Below are 20,674 nucleotides of genomic sequence, written 5' to 3' on the forward strand. Positions count from 1 at the left end.
TGAGTTTAAAGTTTCCTCACTGACTTTAAAGCCTTAAACCACACTTATGCAATAAGAAAAATCCACATGTTCAACAGAAAAACAAAAACAACTTCAGAAGCCTGAACAGGTAGTTTGTTTTTTAGTTTGTTCATTTTTTAAATCTCATATTGAATCTTTTAATGACTTTAATACCTCGACAATAACAACTGAACTGTTTGCAGTTGAGGAAGACCAGGAGATTTGGATGAAAGCTTCAGAAACAAAGAAGAACCGTGTTTATGAGACATTTTCCACTTTTTTTGAGTTTTTTATTGTTGTAATGTGTGTGTTTTTGTTCACATTTCATGTTGGTGTTGTGTTTTCTGATTGATTTATGTGTTTAATCCCAACTCTCCTCTGCTGTGCCATTAAAGTTGAGCTTGTTCAGAGATGATCCACGTTTTTTCCTTGTGCGCTCAGTTTCTGACACTCGTTTGTCCTGCGGCACCTTAAGGCAGCACCGGTCCATGAAATAAAACGCCGCTTTTTTTCTGCACTTTTTTCCCACAAGTTTCACTCTTTAAACAGCTCACAGCTCCAGTCGGGCGGCGGCACAGACGCGGAGCCGCAGCTCAGACGGTCGGTCCGGACGGATCCAGCGTCGTGCGTCTGTTTGTGCATAATTCAAAGCGCGCTGCGCATCACGGAGCTTATCGGGGTCTCGGTATAAATAAGGCCGCAGACGGGACAGCTCGGCCTGTCCTGAAGAGCTGAAGGTGTTCAGAGGTGAAACTCCTCCATCATGTCCTCACTGTGAGCCGCCTCACGGATGGGACCACCGGAGAAATCGCGCACGGCTCACGGTTCGGCTTCCAGCGAGGACGCACACTGATGCTTCTGGAGACTTTTGGGTTCGGCTGGGCTCGACCTTAACAGGCTGCTGCTGCCTTTATGGGACGGTGAAGGTGTCTTTGGTGTTTTTATTTTTTATTTTCCACCAACATTCAGACTCCTGCCGCTCCAGTGGAGGCGCCGAGTCCTGCACCGGGAGCTTCTCGGTGTCCGACGGGGGGGAAGGCGAAGTGTGTTTGGGGTGAGTGCAGAACCAGTGACCTGCTGGAGGACACGCGTGTGTTTGTCACAGAAATCATCGTAACGACCCATTAATCCTGCTGCCACAGCTTCTCCTCCTGATTGAAAGTAGCCTGTGTGTGATGTTTGTGTCACACTTAGTTTCCTGTTGCACCAAAGCCTTCATTTGTCTTCCTCTGACTGTGCACTGCATGAAAACAACTTTACATCTCATAACATCTCCATCATGTTCTTTCAGAAACAATGTTTTGAATCCCTGCTCCTCCTGGGTGCAGCTCTGGTGGATTTACATAATTCCAGGCCTTTAAATAACCTTCTTACATTAATTATAAGGTTGCTTCTTTAATGAGTTTTGCAATTTGATCTCCGAGTTACGTTGAAGAGCGAATGAAGACGTGCAGCTCCTCTCCGCTGCTGCTTTGCGCTGCCTCCATCCTCTGTGCGCTCTTTTGGCCGCAGATCTCGGTCAGTTTTTTTTTTTGGTTTGGAGGAGGAGGAGGGGATATAAGGCTTATGATGCCACGTGAACAGGCGACAAAAACACAGAGAAAGGACGGATTTCATAACGCTCACGCAGCGCTGCACCTCCTGGAAGGAAGCTGCAGCGGCGGCGTGTTGACATGCGTCCTCCTCCCTCATGCTGGTTTCAAGGTGTTGCAACACAAACGTTGAGGAGGAGAGAGAGAGAGAAAGAAAAATGAAATAAATAATTTTTAAAAAGCATGAATTGTTGTTGTGGTCTCGAGGCTGACGCGTGTCCTCGACGTCAGGACCCGCAAGGGTAGGACGAGGACAGGCTTTTTGTTGGGCTTTGCGCACCAGATCCACGTTTAATTTTAGCCCCCTTCTCTCTGTTTTTTTGTCGTGTTTACTGTGATCAACGGGAGCTTCTTATTCCAGATGTGGATCAGGATGATGCAGCGCTGACAGATAAACAGGAGAAGCAGGAGGGGGCGACCGTTTTTGTGCCTTTTAATCCATAAAAACAACATTTATATACTATCTAATACGTGTCATGTGGCAAAAAAAATGAAAAATACACCTGGGATCTATTGATCTGCCCAAGTGACAGCTTGTTTTGGCGCAAAATCCAAGAAATCTGCTAGAAAATATCCCAAATGAATCTTTCATTACACCTTCAGTGCTCAGCTTTGACTTTAACTTGACCTTTTTTGAGTGTCTCTATTGTCACATGGTGTCAAGATAACATCAGATTTATTGTCTGACATCCTTATAAATCACACAAAGAGTCTTTCCCCTAAACAGCAATAATCAGTTTTAGTATTTTAACAATCCACAGACGAATTAATGTGCAAATAAACGACCACAGATTTGGTAATTTGAGTGAAAAATGTGATAAAAATGTGCAAAAACACAAACTCTGCCTTTAATCAACATAAAGAGCTACAGGTGGGAACCAACACCTGCGAACAGCAGCGGGTTTTTTCCTTCTTCATATCAGAGAAACAACGGGATCCAGATTCATATTCTCATCTTGTATTTATTTACACATCCGGGCATCCGAGCGCTCCCTCCTCCCCTCGGTGATGCGTTCGTACCGCCTGGGAAATAATGTGCTCGGCAATAACAGAACAATATTAGCCACATTTTTGTTCCCTGGACCTGAAATATGTTCTGTGGTTTAGTTTAGTCACAGACGTCTGCTGTGTGATGCTTCTCAGTTTATGTGTTACAGCAGATAACAATGATGGTTTTAAAATGTCTTTAAATCCACTTCTAACTTTTTTATTGCCACTTCTTACAACTCAAAGTGAGAGCAGCTGGATAACAGACATTAAATGTGTTTAAAAACAGCAGCTTTATGATCATGTTTACTAGACTGAACCTTATATTTTAGAAAAGGTTTATCAGTACAAATAACAAAAAAAATCTCCTTCTAAAAACATGTTACTAACAGAAAACAAATATATGATATCCATGCTTTTCTTTTTCTTTATTTTTTTGTTTTGCAAGTCAAATCAAGAACTTAACCTCATGTGAGAACAAGCTTTACTGATCCCAGAAGAGAAAATGCATGTACAAGAAAAGATGTACAGTATACAGTTAATTCTAAATACAGAATAGGCTTCTAGTGTCGACAATATAAAGTTGGAAAAATCAAAAATGTTATAAATGCTTGCAGCGTTAATCGTAGGTTCAACCAGGGAACAGTCTGGTGTGCAGCATTCGGAAAACAGAAAATAGTTATTGGTTATTAAGGTTTTTATCACTTTTTAATTTTATTTTTCCAGTGGCTGTTGTTGTTTTAAATGTGCTAGACTTGCCTTATATTGACTAAAACACTTATTCAATCAGTTGTCATCTATTAAATAGATTAATACGTTTGAGACATTAAAAAATAAAAGTCAAAATCCTTTTAAATATTAATGTTTTCTTTTTCCATTGCTCGTCTGCAACAGTGAACTCAATAACTTTGAGTTGTGGACAAAACAAGACAGTTAATCGACGTTTTAAAGTTCATCCCACCAATCAATTATTCAAGAAAATAATCAACAATGAAAAGAACTAAACCTTAATGAGGACACTTTGTACTTTTGTGTCCTCTGTCATCTTGTTTTAGTGTTATCTTAAATCCACTTTGCTTCATTTGTCGATTAATTTATTCGTCCCTGCACTTTTTAAACAATTACTATGAAAAATACTTTATAAATAAAGATAAAGGTATTTATTAGTCCAACAGCAGGGAAATTTGAGGTACAGCAGCAAAGGGGATAGTGCGAAAATGTCGGGAACATTGGTCGTAAAATAAAAAATAGAAGTATTGTTGATATTTTACTTCATTGTGTAGAAGTGCTAATATTGTATATGTGAAAATACTACACAAACTACAAATAAAAACTACAATCAAATTGAAGTAAGCATTAAAAAAAAAAAATTTCCACTCAAATGTGACTCAACGTGGTTTCCATCTTTCCCACGGGAGCCTGAAGGCAGCACGGCCCTGTTCGCTCGCCCATTGGCCGGCCCGCCTGTCAATCAGAGCCCCGTCTCCCTCCCACGTGGTGACGTTTCCGTACCAAAGTAACCAGGCCAGTCCATTACGCACACAAAAGACACAACAAAAGCCCGTGTTGGGAAAAATGAGATCCGTCAGCACCCAAAGGACACAACAATAAGTTCCCATCTGGCAGCATCACACATGGACCGGAGCCCGGGACGACGACAATCACTTATTTAACTCCAAAAAGCTGCAGCAACTGAGAAAAACATCCCTCTGCTGCGTTTCTCCAGCAGGCAGTTTTCCACCAGGCTGCGTTTTGGCTCAGATCTGATCCAGGTGGTGAGTACAGACAGACAGACAGCAGACACCAGAACCCCACTGCTGGTTCTGGTGTCGTGTTGGATCCACGGAGCGCGTCAAGGCTCCGGAAAAACAAAAACAACCAAAAAAAGAAAGCAGACAGCGGAGCGACACTGTTGCACAGAGGAGCTGCTGGCGTCGTGCTCTTTTGTTGGAGATAAACACGTTTGGAAGAGGAGCTGGAGGAGCAAAGAGGCACAGAGAGGGCTGAAAAAGAGCCTAATGTCAGCAGCAACTAGTTTAAAAGAGGAGAATGTGCGCAAAAACGCGTGTTGCGTTGAGTTTTTTTGTTAAATCCAGTGATGAGGGAGCGAGTCTTTTGTCTGGACACTGTTCTTCCTGTTACCAGAGACGCACGGCGCGCTGCTGCCTCTTTGTTTTCACTTTGCTCACTTTGAATATCAGCTGTTCCTGCTGCCTTTTAACCTGTTCCTCCAGTTCGCATCTTCTCTTTAAAACACACTTTCTTTATCCAAACGGACAATCAAACAAACAAACAAAAAAAATCAGAGCTGAAACCAGATGATGGAGCAGCTTGAAACAAAAGAGATGCTCACATGTTAGTTTGGACAAAACATTACAGAAAATGGCATTAAAAGTGAACTCATGTACCCAGGAGTGAGCAACTTGGCTTCACAAAGCTCTGCACAAGTTGTCCATTGTCCACATTTGGCTTTAATTTAAACAAAAAGTTAGGTGTTTATCTTTGCCGAGCACGTGCCGCTGGGGTTAAACTGGGCTAATTCAGAGAGGGGATTTGGTCCTTTTCATGCAGGGATTAAGCCTCGGGCACCTGTGCAGATTATACACTATGTATGTAAATATGGCTGCTGTGGGGCCACTGGGGCCCAGCCGACAGCCCCAGCTTGTGTGAGTGTGTGTGTGCGTTATTGTTGATACTGTATACATGTCCATATGAGTGTGTGTTTGCAGAGCAGCCATGCTTCACGTCACGGCTGCTTCCCGTTGAGTTGCGGAAGCTCCTTTGTTTTCTCGTCTGGCTGCTGGCTTCTGTCTCGGCGCTGCTCTTCCTGTTGCAGCACATTGAGCTCAACTGGAAACTTCCAGAGAAGCTCGTTTTCATTGTGTGTGTGTGTTTTTTTCTCTCTTTTTTTTTTATTCTATTGTGTCATTTTCAAGGTGCTGCCTTTGTTGTCGCGCAGACATTATGTGTTAAATACAAAAGATAGCTGATTACAGCAAACAAATGCTACTCAAGCGCTCCCTATGTTCTTACAAGTGGTTCCTTTGTTGCTCTGAAGTTGGTGTCATGACTGCCTGGTTGGCCTTTTTATGGGAAAATTTAGTCTGACTTACCAAATGTAGGCTTAGGGTATAAACCTGCCATTTCCACTTTTTTTTTTTGCTATCTGCGTTTAGCCATTTTTCAAAATCCCCTTTACTGTGAAAACCAACAACCTCAGAGCAGCAACCTATGAGCTGAAATGTTAAGATTTGGATAAAAGACAAACTTGCTTGGTTCTTTCAGGTAATTAGCCACGTGAATCACAGTGCCTTCCTGCGTGCTGGGGCACCATTGCTGCTTCCTGGGCTCAGCACCACCCAAACTGATTGGCTTAAAGAGTTAGTGTTTTTTCCCCCCAGTAAAGCAGAATAATATTGAGGCGCTGACAGACCATCCTACAGCACTGTAAAGATAAGTCAGGATCTGCAAAACCCTCATTTGTCACATGTGGTTTCATAAGACTGACATGGTGATCGGCAAATCTAAAACTTCAAAACTGCAGTCATCAAACCAGTGGGTACAGTATCTGTCCTTTTTATACAGTCTATGGTGGAAAGCAAACCAGAGCTAAAAGCACAGGTGTCCAAAAACAAGACTCCAAATTGAACATATGTGCTTTGCATATCCCACCTGAGGAACTGTTTGCCAACACTTACATAATAACACTTTTACAAGATCACAACGTGTCAGGTCTCGTCCATAAATCAATTAAAGCAGCTTCACAAATCAATCAAACTGTCTTTGTGTAGCACCTTTTCAGAGACTGGGGGGAAAACAAGATCCTAAAGTGCAAAGAAAGTGTGTTTTTGTAGTAAATGTAGAATAAATAAATAAAAATGTAAAAGAAACTCTGGTTTTGCAGATAAATGACACCACCTTTTTACTTTTTAATTTAATAAAGAACTAAAGACACAAGCAATCTGACAGGACAGCACAGAGTTTTCATAGTGTTTAATGAGAAATAGCCAGTTCTGCTAACTATGCTAACATTGTTCACTCAATTCCTCAGATGTTAGAAGCAAAAAGTTTAAAAATTTTGTGATTACTGTTCTAGTTTTGGAAAATTTTGTTTAAGTTCTTGGAGATTTCTCAAGTTTCAGACAAGAAGTCATAGGTTATTTGACTGACAAAAGGGTGAGTTTTCATACAGTTAATTGGGAAATATCCAGCTATGCTAACTATGCTAACCTAGCTGACATTGTTTGCTCATTTGGTCAAATGTTGCTGGCATAACATTTGACGGTACTCCTGGGAAATCTAACTAAAATTCTTGGACGTTTATCAGGTTTCAGACACAAGAAGTCACAGTTATTTGAGTAAAAGTACACAATAGTCGAGAAGTTTCATCCAGTTATGCTAACTATGCTAACCTAGCTAACATTATCATTGTTAAATGTTACAAACATTGCGTTTTGAAAATGAAGTATATTGTGGTAGTTTTTGGAAGTCTTTTTACATTCTTGGAGATTTATTAAGTGTGAGACAGAAAGTCATAGTTTATTAGTTTGACAAATTATACAATTTAGCAAGAAATGTCCCACGATGCTAACTATGCTAACCTAGCTGACATTGTTTACTTATTTGGTCAAATAATGCTGGCATAAAGTTTGAAATTTAAAGTATATTGTGGTACTCCTGGGAAATCTAATTAAAATTCTTGGACGTTTATAAGGTTTCAGACCCAAGAAGTCACAGTTATTTGAGTAAAAGTACACAATAGTCGAGAGGTTTCATCCAGTTATGCTAGCTGTGCTAACCTAGCTAACATTGTCATTGTCAAATGTTACAAACATTGCGTTTTGAAAATTAAGTACATTGTGGTAGTTTTTGGAAGTCTTTTTACATTCATGGAGATTTATTAGGTTTGAGACAGAAAGTCATAGTTTATTAGTTTGACAAATTATACAATTTAGCAAGAAATGTCCCACGATGCTAACTATGCTAACCTAGCAGTTGTTTACTAATAAGCATAACGCAAAGTAATTTGAAGTATACTGTGCTACTTTGATAAAATCGAATTTGTCTCTGTGCTGTATTAAGTTTTAAGACAGACATGTTGATCTTGATCTGTTTTACTTCTAACAGATCTTGTAGCATTAGCAAACTAGTTTTGCCCCCTTTTTTCCCCAAATTGGTGCAGTTAGCCACACCTGGAGATTACTCAGTTGCCAGTAAATATTTACTAGCAACTGAGGACTAGTTTGTGTGGTGCAACCTGTTTAATTATGTGTCAAATTCCAATTAATAAACACTTGAATGAGAACAAAGCTAAGTTTGGGCTTATGAACAGCAATTATGACTAATTCTCGTCATTATAAATACAATGATTTCTGCTAGCGTGTTAGTTACTGTTGCTAGTAATGCAAAGGTAGCATTTTAACATTAAACTGATCAAGCATGAGCTGAAGTCATCTTAAAGTCAGAAAACTGACTCTATAATGTTAATTGCACAGCCATACCCACCTAAAGTTTGCTAACGATAGCTAACGTTTATCCACGTTAAGCTACAATAGAAGCCACAACAGACCAAGTAATGCTGCTGCAGCAAAACCTTATTCACCGAGGTGATTAGTGGGTTTTTTGTTGTTGTTGTTGTTTGTAATTGAGCATTTAATATCAAAGAGAAGTACCGTGCGGGTTTATTATTTTTGAAGTTACTCTTTCATAAGCTAAAATCCATGGCAGACCGTCAACCAAACAAGAGCTAAACAGCAAAGTGAATATTGGACTTAAATTCATCAGGTTCATTTAGAAACAAGACTCCAATTAATGCTGATAAGTTCTGCTTTACCACTTACACATTTACGACTTTTACGTGATGTTTAACTTGCTCTGTTGCCCTCAAGTGGCCAAAAAATGAACTGAAACAGTTTTATAAGTCAGTTGATCTTTAGTTGTGTGTTTTTCACACAAGGTAGTTCACAGATAACTGACAGGCTCAAAGTAAGCCAGTCCAAATGTAAACAGTAAAATAAGTTGAGACACAAAAACATTACAATAAAATACATTAAAGGCGATAACAAACCAGAAAACATGCACACAGTGACCGTATATAACAGCGGTAAATGTATTTTCCATCTGTCTGCTGCAAAGCTCAACTCTGAATGTGTTTAAATCAAACCAGATCAAATCAAAGTCAACCTAATTTCCTCTGTGCCTTTTAAAAAAGTATTGCAGTGTAAATTGCTTTGCATAGAAATGGGGGGAAAGGGGATCAATAGACAAGATGCAACACAGCATAAGAGTACCAAACTGTGGGAAAATAAACTAGTAAAAGGCCTTTTTCTGCCGCACACAAACCTCAGAGTTCAGTTAAAAACCCCGAACAGCCGCTCAGACGAATATTTACAGAAAGGACGAGTGTTTTCTTTGACAGCTGAGCCTTTTAGCAGCAGCTTGCTGTAAACCTCAGACATAAACACACAAACAAAGCGATTAATAACGCTAATTCAATAGATGAGATTAATAAAAGACTCATAAAAGGCGGTGGGCAGCCGTGGAAGCAAGAGATTATTTCATGACGCCTTGTAGATTTCTTGGCATTGTGTTTCGTGTTACCTTTGAGTCTCTGGGTTTAAAAAGACTTAAATATGCACATTTTTTTTGTGAGAATTAATGTCACATTTGGTCTGCTGGGATTCAAATTCCTGCAGCGTCAGACTCCAGACAGCTGCACAGCAGGAGGCGAAGCAGGTCTTCGCTCAGCTGAGTATTTGGCGTCGTCGTTTACCTGAAGAGATTCTTTATTTTTTATTCTTCTCAACCTTTTTAAAGGGTTACGCCTTCGTTGTGCTTCAGTTTCCTCGTCTTGTCGGCTGTTTTCGTCATTCTTACGTTTGTTTCTGAGCTTGCTGTGTAGTTTTTTTTTCAACCCTTTGTCTTGTGTTTGTTACTTTTAAAGGATTTTTCAGCTTTATGGCAACTTTAATGCTATTTTTTTTGATAGTTTTGCTAATGGGTTCGGCTGATTAGTCTAATTACACTCACTGAGTTAATTGTTGAGGTGTAAAAACACAGTGACGGGGACGTGATCAGGTTGTGAACAGGCCCTGCAGGTTAGCCAGACGTTAACTGATGAAAACATTCATCACAGTTTATAGACTGAGCTGCTGTAATGGCAGGAGTTGTGTGCAGTTTTCCTGAGTTATAGCAGATTATCACCAACATCTCAGACGCGCTCGCTTTCGACTTTACCTTTTATAACCTTTGCAAATAGTTTCTTTTACTGTCTGACTCTGGTGCAGCAGTGCCACCATGTTCCCACCAGATTTCATCTTTAAAAGTGTCTACTTTTATTTACTTTATAATGGTGTTTGTTTTGTTGTCAGTTTTTATGGTGCATTTTCAAAACGTAAAGTTTTATTGTGGACTCGAGGAGGAATAGCTGCTGCTAATCTGGGCCCTAATATACTAAACAAGTTCAAATAAACCAGCTGTACCCTTTAACATTAACTTTCCAGCAAACTGTGTACGATAATTACCATTTTTTACAGTCAAATAATAGCTTACTCTTCCTAAAAAAGTTAAAACCCATTCTCTACCTAGTGTTTGCCTTTTATTTCCACTGAGAGGAGTTCGTTTTGCTAAATTTCCAAAAGTCTAGGTTGTAATTTTTTTTGTTATGCAATAATAATAATGAATTAACTTAATAATGGAACGTCACAAATTTGATTAAATTAGAGAGGAATATTAGATTTTGTGAACAAATACGTGACTTTTCTCTGAGAATTGTTTCTCAGAAGTTGCAATAAACTCATCCTGCATCTATTGGTTCAGTAGGACACAGCAAAACAGGACTCACCGCTCTAACAAACTGAACAAGAAGCCGGTTTGTGCCACATGTTACGTGGCTCCGGACTTGTCATAACGCTGAGTTACGTCACGGTGCAGTCATGTCAGCGTCGGACATCATGTAATCACATAAGAGATGATTGTAATCAAATGATTGCTGCAGCAAATGAGCCGTGTTTATATTGGAAATGCAATCAAGATCATGAGTGCTAAAAATAGGGGCTATGGAACGTGCCTCTCACCACATCTCCTCCTTTGTGCTTTTCTCGCCAGCAGGTTTGATTTTCTCCCGTGGTGTCTGTGTGGAGCGTGCCACACACCCACTCCACAACAACGACGGCTTTTGCTTGCATCTTCCAGTGTTTCTTCTGTCAGCAAGTCCAGCAGAGCTGCAACTCTTCCAGTGCCAGCCCTGACACCAGCGAGGAGCCCTGCCCCACTGACATGGTGAAGATGACCAAATCGAAGACCTTCCAGGCTTACCTGCCGACCTGCCATCGCACCTACAGCTGCATCCACTGCCGGGCACATCTGGCCAATCACGACGAGCTCATCTCAAAGGTACGACGGCTCGGTCCGTCCCCCCTCATACAAATCCACCCTGCGGCTTTTCATATGACTTCAGCTGCTCCGTCGATATTTATATACACGATAAAAGCTTCAGGGGTTTTGCGGTCGTCTCATAAATCTCTCAGCGGCCACATTTGGTGCCATCATGAAGGTCAACCGGAGAAAAATAATACATAAATGTAATGCTCATCAGCTGTGAGTGTTGTCCCAGCCCATGGAGCTATAAATAAACAGTGTGATGTGGCAGAACAGCAAATGTGGGTTACTGTGACAAACAGTTTTTAGCTTTACTGGCAGGTCCCAACACATGTTGTGGCATTGTCAATAGATGAAGGTAATTAATCCGAGCAAGCGGCGCTAATGTTTGCTTGACTCCTGTGGTGACCAGCTTCCCAGAAGAACTGCTAGAAATGTTCTGATCTGTTTTAAATGTACTTTACAGCCCTTAAAGCTGAGAACAAACTTTACTTTGATAAAGCAAAAAATATTTTTAGACAGTCATGAGACAGGGATCAGTGGCACCAATATGTCTTTTGCATTAAATGTGTGAAGCGGAGATGTGTCGGCCTTCTGATGACAATATGTTCAAACTTCTACTGCATTTGCTCTTGTCTTTTCAACATGTTGCACAGCTGTGTCCCTTGTCTGAACGGTCCAAAATAACCATTCAGTCGTCATTTTTACCACTCTACAGCCTTTTATTAGCAGTATTCATTTATAGAAAACCGTTAAAAGCTCTGCAGTACACTTCAGTCCCTGGGTTCATTGCCATCAATATTTTTAACACTTTAAAAAAAAAAAAAAGATTCCAGTTGAGCATCTGGATTTTTTGTTGTGTAGCAAATAATTCACACCACACAACAACATTAGCATCAGTTAATTAGCAACCTAGCAACCCAATATGATGGTCCTCATGTTATACCTGAACCGTTTATAAAAGGACACTTTAACTGTAAAACGTCTAAAAGTCACTACCAGTGCTGGTACATTAGCCTAAATTAGCCTCTGTGGGTAATTTGGTATTAGCAGGTTATTATGCTAACTAGCAACACTTCACAAGCCCTCCAAAACCTACTGCTACATATTTAGTTTTTCATCTTAGTCTTTTTTTTCTCCACAGTAACAGCAGCTTTGTATGATTTTGTTTTTTTAGAAATACCTCAGCCACAATACAGCGTATCATCTGTAGATGTCAACTAGCTAGTAAGCTCACTGCTAGCATCTCCCCTCAACCACATACATCCTCTTTATATTGGATTTCATGAAGCAGCTACACTTTTAAACCCTCAATTGTGCCTCAGTTTTGTGTTTGGCATCCAAATGACCCACAAAATTTCAGTTATGAACTTTACTGTGTCACTTTTTAGTGTGATTTATAAATGTTAGCGTGTTACACACAAAGCTAACACTGCTTCTCTATTCTTAGCAATTCTTTAGCATTGTTGTTTTAGCTTTGGTGTGAAGGTTGCTTTTTTAAACCTTCCCCTGTCAAGAGTAAAAACTGCTCCACAAAGACAAAGTCATTTTTTAGGGAGCTGAGTGATTTTTAGAAGAGACAGAAGTCCGTGGTGCAAATATGCTTTTAAGACAAACTGTAAACATGTTGTCTTGTTAGCGGTCCAGCTAGCTAACTAGCCTGCTAACTGAAAGGTAACAAGCTAGCTAGTTTGGAGGGTTATTGAGACTGACTAGCACCAGTACCTTAGCACTTGGCTAGCATATTAGCAGTTAACCCAGCATTTGTAGTAGTTTGCTAACTAGCCCTGCAAGCAGCTATTGTTTTCATAAAAATAACTGAGATCAAGGATTTAATTATGAAGTTATTGGGTTCAGCTTTTTCATTTGGCTTGAATCCACAGTCATCTTGTAGTGTTTTGTTTTGCAGCTACATCCATGTCACTAATTTTACTACATCGAAATGCATCTTCAGTAATACAACTTAAGTACCTCGAGATAAACAGTTTGTGCCATTAAACCACAGCAGAAGATGGTGGAAAATGACGTGGAAAAGGTGGTTTAAATGTGACATAATTGTTAGTTTATTTCAGCTATTCAATGTTAATCCAAAGATTCTAATGATTATGCAAAATGAACTGAGTCAGCTCAAGGAACTGGCATCAGGTGATGATGTAACGATGATGACAGGCCCACTGGTACAACCTGTTTTGCAGAGATGAACTTCACTGTGTCACTTTCAGGTGTTGTTTATAAAGGTTGGCATGTTTATTTATTTACTCACGCAGTAGACACACTGACAAACATTAGCTCTGTTGTTTGTTTTAAGCTCTGGTTTGGTCGCCACCACTTCCTGCAACAAGTATTTGCATCTGTAGCTGCTGAACGTTGCCCTTTTGTCAACATTGTTTGCCATTTGGCAGTGGAAAATTCACATACAATGAATTTATGAGCATGTTTTAACTGAAAGCAGCTTCAGTAAATGTGCTTTAAATAATGTTGGAGTTGAGAAATAATACCAGTAGTACTCAGTATAAGGAGCAGACAAAAGAACGTACTCAACATCCAGCACATTTGAGCTTGTTCAGCTATTGTGTAAAAAGTTTAACTTTGCAGCATTTTGCAGTTTTTAATCATTCAAATCAAACACTGATAAAACTGCAGCCTCATCTGGAGATCAAAATGCCTATCTTGGTCTCCTCAGTCATCTTTTAGACGACACTGTGGGCCAATAACGTTTGACGGCGTCCTTGTAATATTGTGAAATGAATAAATCTATGGCAAACTGTGAATCCTCACTCAGCAGTGATTGAGTGTTGTCTGATATTAGTTGTGGCAAATGGCACTTGGGTTTGACACCAGTGTAATTTTATTTGATGCTCATCTGCCTTATTGCATCTCCAAAGCTCGTGTACCTGTCTGCGCTTGCATCTGTATTTTATTTCTGCCCGTAAATTCTCAGAGGCTTAGATGACAGCCGCGGCTGCTATTATTACTGACGTTGTTTCTGCTGTGCACAAAAGAGCCGGCCAGTCTCTTAAAGTGCCGCTGCCGAGGCTATTTTTGTTTCTGTTGCTGTTTTTGAGCTTTAAAAAGGACTGAAAGCGCTGCCTTGGCTCACTGAGCATCTCTGCTAACCTCAGACGTACTTTAGAAAGAAGAGATGAGAAAATCAGGACAATCAGGCTTCAGATCTGCCCACATGCTTCCTCTGAGCTCAGACATGTGTTTGTTGTTTTGCCGGTCGTGTCTGAGTTTAGTGGTCAAAGAGGGTCACCAGGGCCGCAGCTAATGATCGGCTTCGCTATTGATTCATCCGTTAATCTTTCAGTCTGTCGGAGACTCTGCTCGCTGCAAGATCCCCGAGATCAATGTGTTGCTAAATTTGTGTGAGCGAAAGTCATAAATCTGAAGGGTGTTTAGAAAAAGCTATAAATAGGCACATAACAGAGGCTGAGATGATTAAACAGTTATTAAAAATCTTGGTTAGTTCTCAGCTAATCGACTGATTTTATCTGATATTTCAGAGTCTAAACATTCAGTCGCTGTGGGTTGATGTGACTAATGTTCCTCAAGCTTTTCCTTCTGACCTCAACATTTTAGAAAATGATCCTCTTCATCACCATCATCCGCTACCATCTTCCAATTCTGTTGAGGATAAACAGTCAAAGAAATTCCTGGAGATGAGAAGTCGAATCCAGTGTTGCCGTCAGAGGCTCTGTGACCTGGAGTGAATCCAGACGACAGATTATTCTAAGTTACATGAAATGTGTGACGGTGCTGTTCTGAATCTGAAACAGTTCTTCTCAAGCTAATATTCGGGGGAAAGTGGCTGAAAGAAAGAGAGGCGCCAGCAAAGATTTTCAAATAGCAAAAGATAAAGTGGGAATTTTTTGACAGTAAAGTCTCAATTAGAAAGCTTGTTTGTGAAGTACTGTTTTTTTCCCGCATTTTGCTGCTGTTGTGCTGTGAAAACACGTGGAAACACAACAGTTGTTGTGCAACTAAGTCAGAATTTGTAGACGTTGATGTCCCAGTACTTGATGGAAACAAACATTAAGCCTAAATTTCTCACTCCTGTAGTCTCCAGGTTTTCTGAAAATCTCCCCACAGCTGGTGTTGGGCTAAAAATATCTTCGTTTTTAATTTTTTTGCCTTATTTTACCTATTCTGCGCTCTACATTATAACCAATCCAGTTGTTTTTACAGAGTGAAGTAACTTTAAAGGACTAATTCAACTTGTGTATTGTGATTTTCCACCTCCTAAAAAGTCTCTGCAGCCACTACACTGTGCCTGAAATGCTGATAATGCATCAAATGACTCATTAGGTTCTATTTTAAAGAGGAGATCCTGTATTTTTTTTTTTTTTTTTTGCAGAACAGAGAATTTCTTTATATTATATATGGAATCCAGCACTGTTGCCTCGCAGCAAGAAGGTCGCCGGTTCGCGTCCCGGTGGGGGCACCGGAATCTTTCTGCGTGGAGTCTCCATGTTCTCCCCGTGCAGCGTGGGTTCTCTCCGGGTTCTCCGGCTTCCTCCCACACAGTCCAAAACATGTTGAGGTTAATTGGTGATTCTAAATTGTCCGTAGGTGTGAATGTGAGTGTGCTTGGTTGTCTGTCTCTAAGTGTAGCCCTGTGATAGACTGGTGACCTGTCCAGGGTGTCTCCTGCCTTCACCCTAAGTCAGCTGGGATAGACTCCAGCCCCCCATGACCCTCATGAGGATTAAGCGGTGTATAGATAATGGATGGATGGATGTTAGACCAACCAAACACAAACAGCCTAAACATCTGAAACGGTATTACAGTGGTGCCTTTCAATAGTGAATGTAAGGACTGATATCAGGCTGTAAACTGCAAATGCTTCTTTATTCACAGTTGTTCAGTTGAATCCAGTTACCAGCAGCTGTAGATGTTTCTAAACTAGACGTTACAACTTTAACTCGAGGAGCACAATCAGTTTTTAGCACAACAGCGACTCTAAACTGCCAAAATCCGTCGGTGTGGCTGCATTTATTTTAAACAGATGACCAAAAAGTAGAGTTTAAACTATTCAGACATCAGTTTGTGAATGATGGCTCATTAACCAACATGCCAGATCATCTAAAAACAACAATCAACTTGTCCGTAGTGTATTCCTCAACAGCTCTTGTGCTGGAATCACCTGTTGATGTAGTTTTACTTTCAGAAATTGTGTGAATTTGTGGAGCTGGTCTGCTCCAAGTTGTCATTTCAGTATAAAATAAGCAGCTCAATTGGTTGAAAATGCTGCAAATAGTATTTTTTTTTTATATTTATTTGTACTTTTAGGCTCATAAAGCTGCAGGTTGAGTGAACATTTAGTTCAACTTCAGATAAAGTGCAGATGTTTTTTGCCCTATGACCAATCCAATGAGATTTTTTTTGGCAGCCATAAAACCAATTTTGCAGAAATTAGCTCAATACTTTTGCAAAAATGTAGTGAGTGTATTTACATATTTACACATTGGGTTATTGTGATCAGTGAGAGCTGCATCAGAGCTGACGACAACTTTCACATGTGAACTTGCTTCACAGTCGCACAGAGTGATCAGTGGAGGAAGCTGATTTAGATGCTGCTAAATCATATCTTGTTTGTGTGGTTGAAGGCTGTGGTTTGGTCTGTGCTCATTTCTAAGCCCTCATTGTATAGATGCTGTTGTTGTGTTTAATTAGAGAAGCTCACATTTCTCTTTGGACACGTAGTCACTGAATATCTTGTTGTCCTTGTGTGTTTCCACCAGTTTTAGTGTCGCTTTTGTGTGTTTTTTTTTTCTTCGCACATCCTTCAAATCAGTGAATTAGCAGCAAGACGTCAGATTTAATCTCATCGTTTACTTCTTTACATTTCTGTAACCTTCTCCATGAAGCTGCTTTGGACTCATTTTTAACTTCCAGGCATCATAAATGATTGTTGATAGGCTCGTGGCCGCCTGCACATAAATCCACTCGTATCTTGTCATCACTAATGATCAGTTCTAGCAGAGAGAAAAACAAACACACACACACAAAAAAAAAAACCCACTCATTTTACAGTCAGATCACACAGCAGGACGCTGAAGATTCAGCCCATTTCCCAAAATGAAATCGTCCTGCCAGGTCCGGCCATTTATCAGCCCATGGAGAAATCTGAACCTGAGTGAAATACAAACGGCAGCTTTTAGCTTCCTTTTTTTGCTACGAAATGTTCATCACAGGATTTCTGGGTATTGAAGTCCTCATTGTCCGAACGATTACCCGTTTGGAGCCGCAAACACGCAAAGCTGCCAAAGTGCTCTGGTCGTAAAATCGACAGCTGGTGAGCGAAGAGTGAGTAAAGTTTATCAACTATCAGATGAAGCAGTGACCTTTATGTGTTATAATAAGAGAGTGACAGCGCGCTCGCCGTGCGTTGCACTCTCACCACGCGCTAAGCTGATTATTCAAATGGCAAAGATGATCAATCTGTGCACTCGCCGTCTCCATGTCGAAATCCATTTGCCTCCCGCGGCTCAGAGACTTGGAACCTCTCGGCTTGTTAGCGCAGGCGGAGGTTCGGTAAACAGCTTCACCAGCAGACTGTGTTGTTCCTTTCTGCAGGATCAGGCGCCTCAAGATAGTACAAGTTGTGAAAATCTGCACAACAGGGATTTAATTTTTTTAAGACCATCGTAAATCCTGAATGCGGCCAAAGAGAACGACTGTCCTCGTTTATCTGCACCTCACTTGACCTGAGCGGAGAAGGTGTCACGTAGCTGGATTTACTGTGACCGAGCAGGAGGCCGTTTGACGCCGGGAAGTTTTATTGTTGCTGCGGCAGATGTTAACTGAAACCAGACGAGGAAAAATGGGAAAACGAAGAGATTCGCACAAGCGGCTCGCGTAAATACCCGTGATTAAATATACACAATGACACTGAATAACAAACGCGTCATGCCGGTGAAGGCTGTTGCCGTAGTTATTCTCTTCCCTTTGTCTGATTCACATCCTCTTGTTTGCAAACAGGGAGTTCACCGGGTTGAGATTCCTCGTGCGACGTGGAAGAAAACAGAGCTAATGCTAATCATGGAACTTCATCCATAATGTGACTCGGCTCACACAAAAAGAATGCAAACAGGGCGACGTGTGAACTCCACCGAAGAGTCAAAGAATGATTGAAAGAGCTGCGCTTTCATTACAGTTGACCTTAGATAGGCAAAGATAAGAAAACAAAACTGATATAGAAAGGATTGTTGTTTATAGTAAAATCTGAATTAAAAAAGCGATAAAATGCATTTTCTACCAGAGTCCAGCTGCAGCTTCAGCTTCATTTGGTTTGTAAAAAGTCCAGAAACAGTAAGAAGTGCTCATTACAGTTTCACACAAATTGATTTCCTCCAACTGTTGAGTTTTATCTGACCAAGCAATCAACGGCTCAAAGTTAAAAAGTAGTTTTAGTCAGACAGAGAAGACTAATTGGTGTCTGCAGACCAAAACATCCCACATGAATAAACCCAGTAATGGAGACGGTGTGCTGGAGCTCCGTAAACAAAACTTTTCTCATCCAAATGCAAAACTGTGTGCAACCCTGAGGCCTATAAAAAGAGATAAATTCACTTCCTTCCTCATTTGCAAATCAGATGTTTTTAAAAAAAAAATCTGAAATATTTTGAAACCTGCATTGTTTACGTCCATGTTTAATTGCTGGCAGGATAAATATTCACTAACCCTAAATACAGTCGAAACCAGAAGTTTACATACACTGTATAAAATTCTCTAAGAACTCCTCTCTCTCATTATTCTGGCTTTTAGCAAAAAGAAATAATTGTGGTAATCCTAACTGACCTAAAACCACAAAAGTTTAGTCCAATTTATTGTCTGATAGTGAGAAAAAAACATATAGAGTTTATGTAAACTTCTGGTTTCAACTGTACATGAAAAACACACACGTGTTGTTAAACGGTCGATATTAATCTGAACTCTTTTTCTTTTTCATGCACCAACTTTTATTCGGACTAGTACTGTATTTCTACATTTGTTGACTTGTGCTTGTGTTGGTGTTCACACCTTATTAGCAGGTAGACACAGACCACAGAAATATATACGTTAAGAAATGTAGAAATACAGATGGAAGTGTTTAGGTAGTTTCAAGAGATGTTTATATATGTCCTTTTACCAGAATGGATTTATTATTTATTGACTTGTTTAGCTACTCTTTCTTTCTTTCTTTCTTTCTTTCTTTCTTTCTTTTTCTTTCTTTCTTTCTTTCTTTCTTTCTTTCTTTCTTTCTTTCTTTCTTTCTGCTGAAGCAATTTTTTTTGTTCATCTAATTTTTGCTCCTTGACCTTTGTGATGCATTTATGGGGCTTTTAGACACAACAGGATATGATGCATCAATAGGAATATTCTAGATAAAAACTATGCTTTTCTACCTCGTTACCTCAATTCAGAAACTGTAATACGTCTGTCGAGCTACTGAGGCGGATCAAACTTAAGCGACTGTGTATTTGCACAAACTTTAAACCTCCAGAGCAAAGCTACCTGCGTGTCAACACACACCTGACACGTCTGCTTGGATGGAAACCTGTTTCTGAGATCAGTCTTTTCTCCCGAGGCGCGGGTTCAGACGTAAACTTGTGTCGAATAATTCAGAGAATTCAGACAAACATCAGCTTTTGCTCCATTTTTTGTGTTTGTCGCCTGGCTGGATGCTTTGTTTTTGCAAATCTGAACTTTCAAATTAGTCAGACAAACTCACTGAGCAGCAACAAACCCATCACGTTGCGCTGTAAATCAATGGAAATAATGTGTTTCAGGGCCTTGTTAGTGTGTTTCTCTGCTTTTATTGGCACCTGTTGATCGGTGAAACAGTAAAAGAACAAATGGCGTGAATGTGTATTGTGTTCCCTACGTGCCTGCAGGCTGCGTCAGGGCTCAACATTTTGGGGAAAATCGCTTACTTGCAATATAATTCTTAAAAGTCAAGCTTTTATAATAGATTTAAAACATGCGATGGAGCATTTCACACATGAGACACCGTCAAAACTTCACAAAGGAGGACATTGTGATTTAAACTTTGGCTCAGACGTGCTGTGAAATGCACACAGTGAGTGGACTTGAACAACGTAATGATGATAATAACATAACACCGATCAACAAACGGCATAAACAACCTCTGAAAGTGTCAATCTGCTCAGATTAAACAAAATTGAATTACAGAACGAGTCTAATTAGCCTAAATTGCAGCCTTTGTGATTTGCTAATTGTTTCAAATTTGAAATTGCTAATTTGTTGAGCTCTGCATACCAAATAATAATCAATAGAAGCAATGCACTGTAGCACATTTTAAAGTAATGCATTAAAGTAATCCCATTACATTTGTCCGTCAGTAATGTAACTAGAATTTGAGGCAACCTGCAACTGAGCTTTATTCTCTTCACGATGTTTCCCTGTGAGAAGCTCTTCAAGCTGTCGGCTTTGCGTTTGTAATTTATAAAAGAGCATAAAATTCAAATTGCATGTTTGTCCTCCTCGTTAGCATTCAGATTTGTGCCGACACGTTGTCTCATGTGAGGCTTAACGCCGCTACTTCTTGTTTATATTCCGGCAGCAGCTTGTTATAACCCACAGTTAAAAGAGACGCCACTTCCTTGTGATTCCACGCGGCCTGGACCGAGTCGAGCAGCATGTATCTGGGAACAGAAGAAACGCCGCCACAAACTGTTGGCTGTGATGCAGTCGAGTGAAGTCCGCTGACC

The 20,674-nt window shown here is 40.2% G+C and overlaps 1 protein-coding gene across 3 annotated transcripts in view; it reads left to right on the forward strand.

Annotated features, from left to right (window-relative positions):
• The first annotated feature begins 306 nt into the window (after positions 1-306).
• LOC103374080 (protein yippee-like 1) overlaps positions 307-20,674 on the forward strand; it is a 39,288-nt gene continuing 18,920 nt past the window's right edge. Inside the window, exons 1-2 of one of the 3 annotated variants that reach the window (XM_008304110.1) lie at positions 307-1,054; positions 10,689-10,973. In XM_008304110.1, coding sequence (XP_008302332.1) covers positions 10,857-10,973 — 117 coding nt within the window. In that variant the 5' untranslated portion in view covers positions 307-1,054; positions 10,689-10,856. Of the gene's footprint in view, positions 1,055-4,048; positions 4,355-10,685; positions 10,974-20,674 lie in introns of those variants that run through there. The other 2 variants (XM_008304109.1, XM_008304108.1) reach the window with 2 other exon arrangements.

Source organism: Stegastes partitus, unplaced genomic scaffold (assembly GCF_000690725.1).
Source record: "Stegastes partitus isolate 25-593 unplaced genomic scaffold, Stegastes_partitus-1.0.2 Scaffold2137, whole genome shotgun sequence".
Taxonomy (NCBI): Eukaryota; Metazoa; Chordata; class Actinopteri; family Pomacentridae; genus Stegastes; species Stegastes partitus.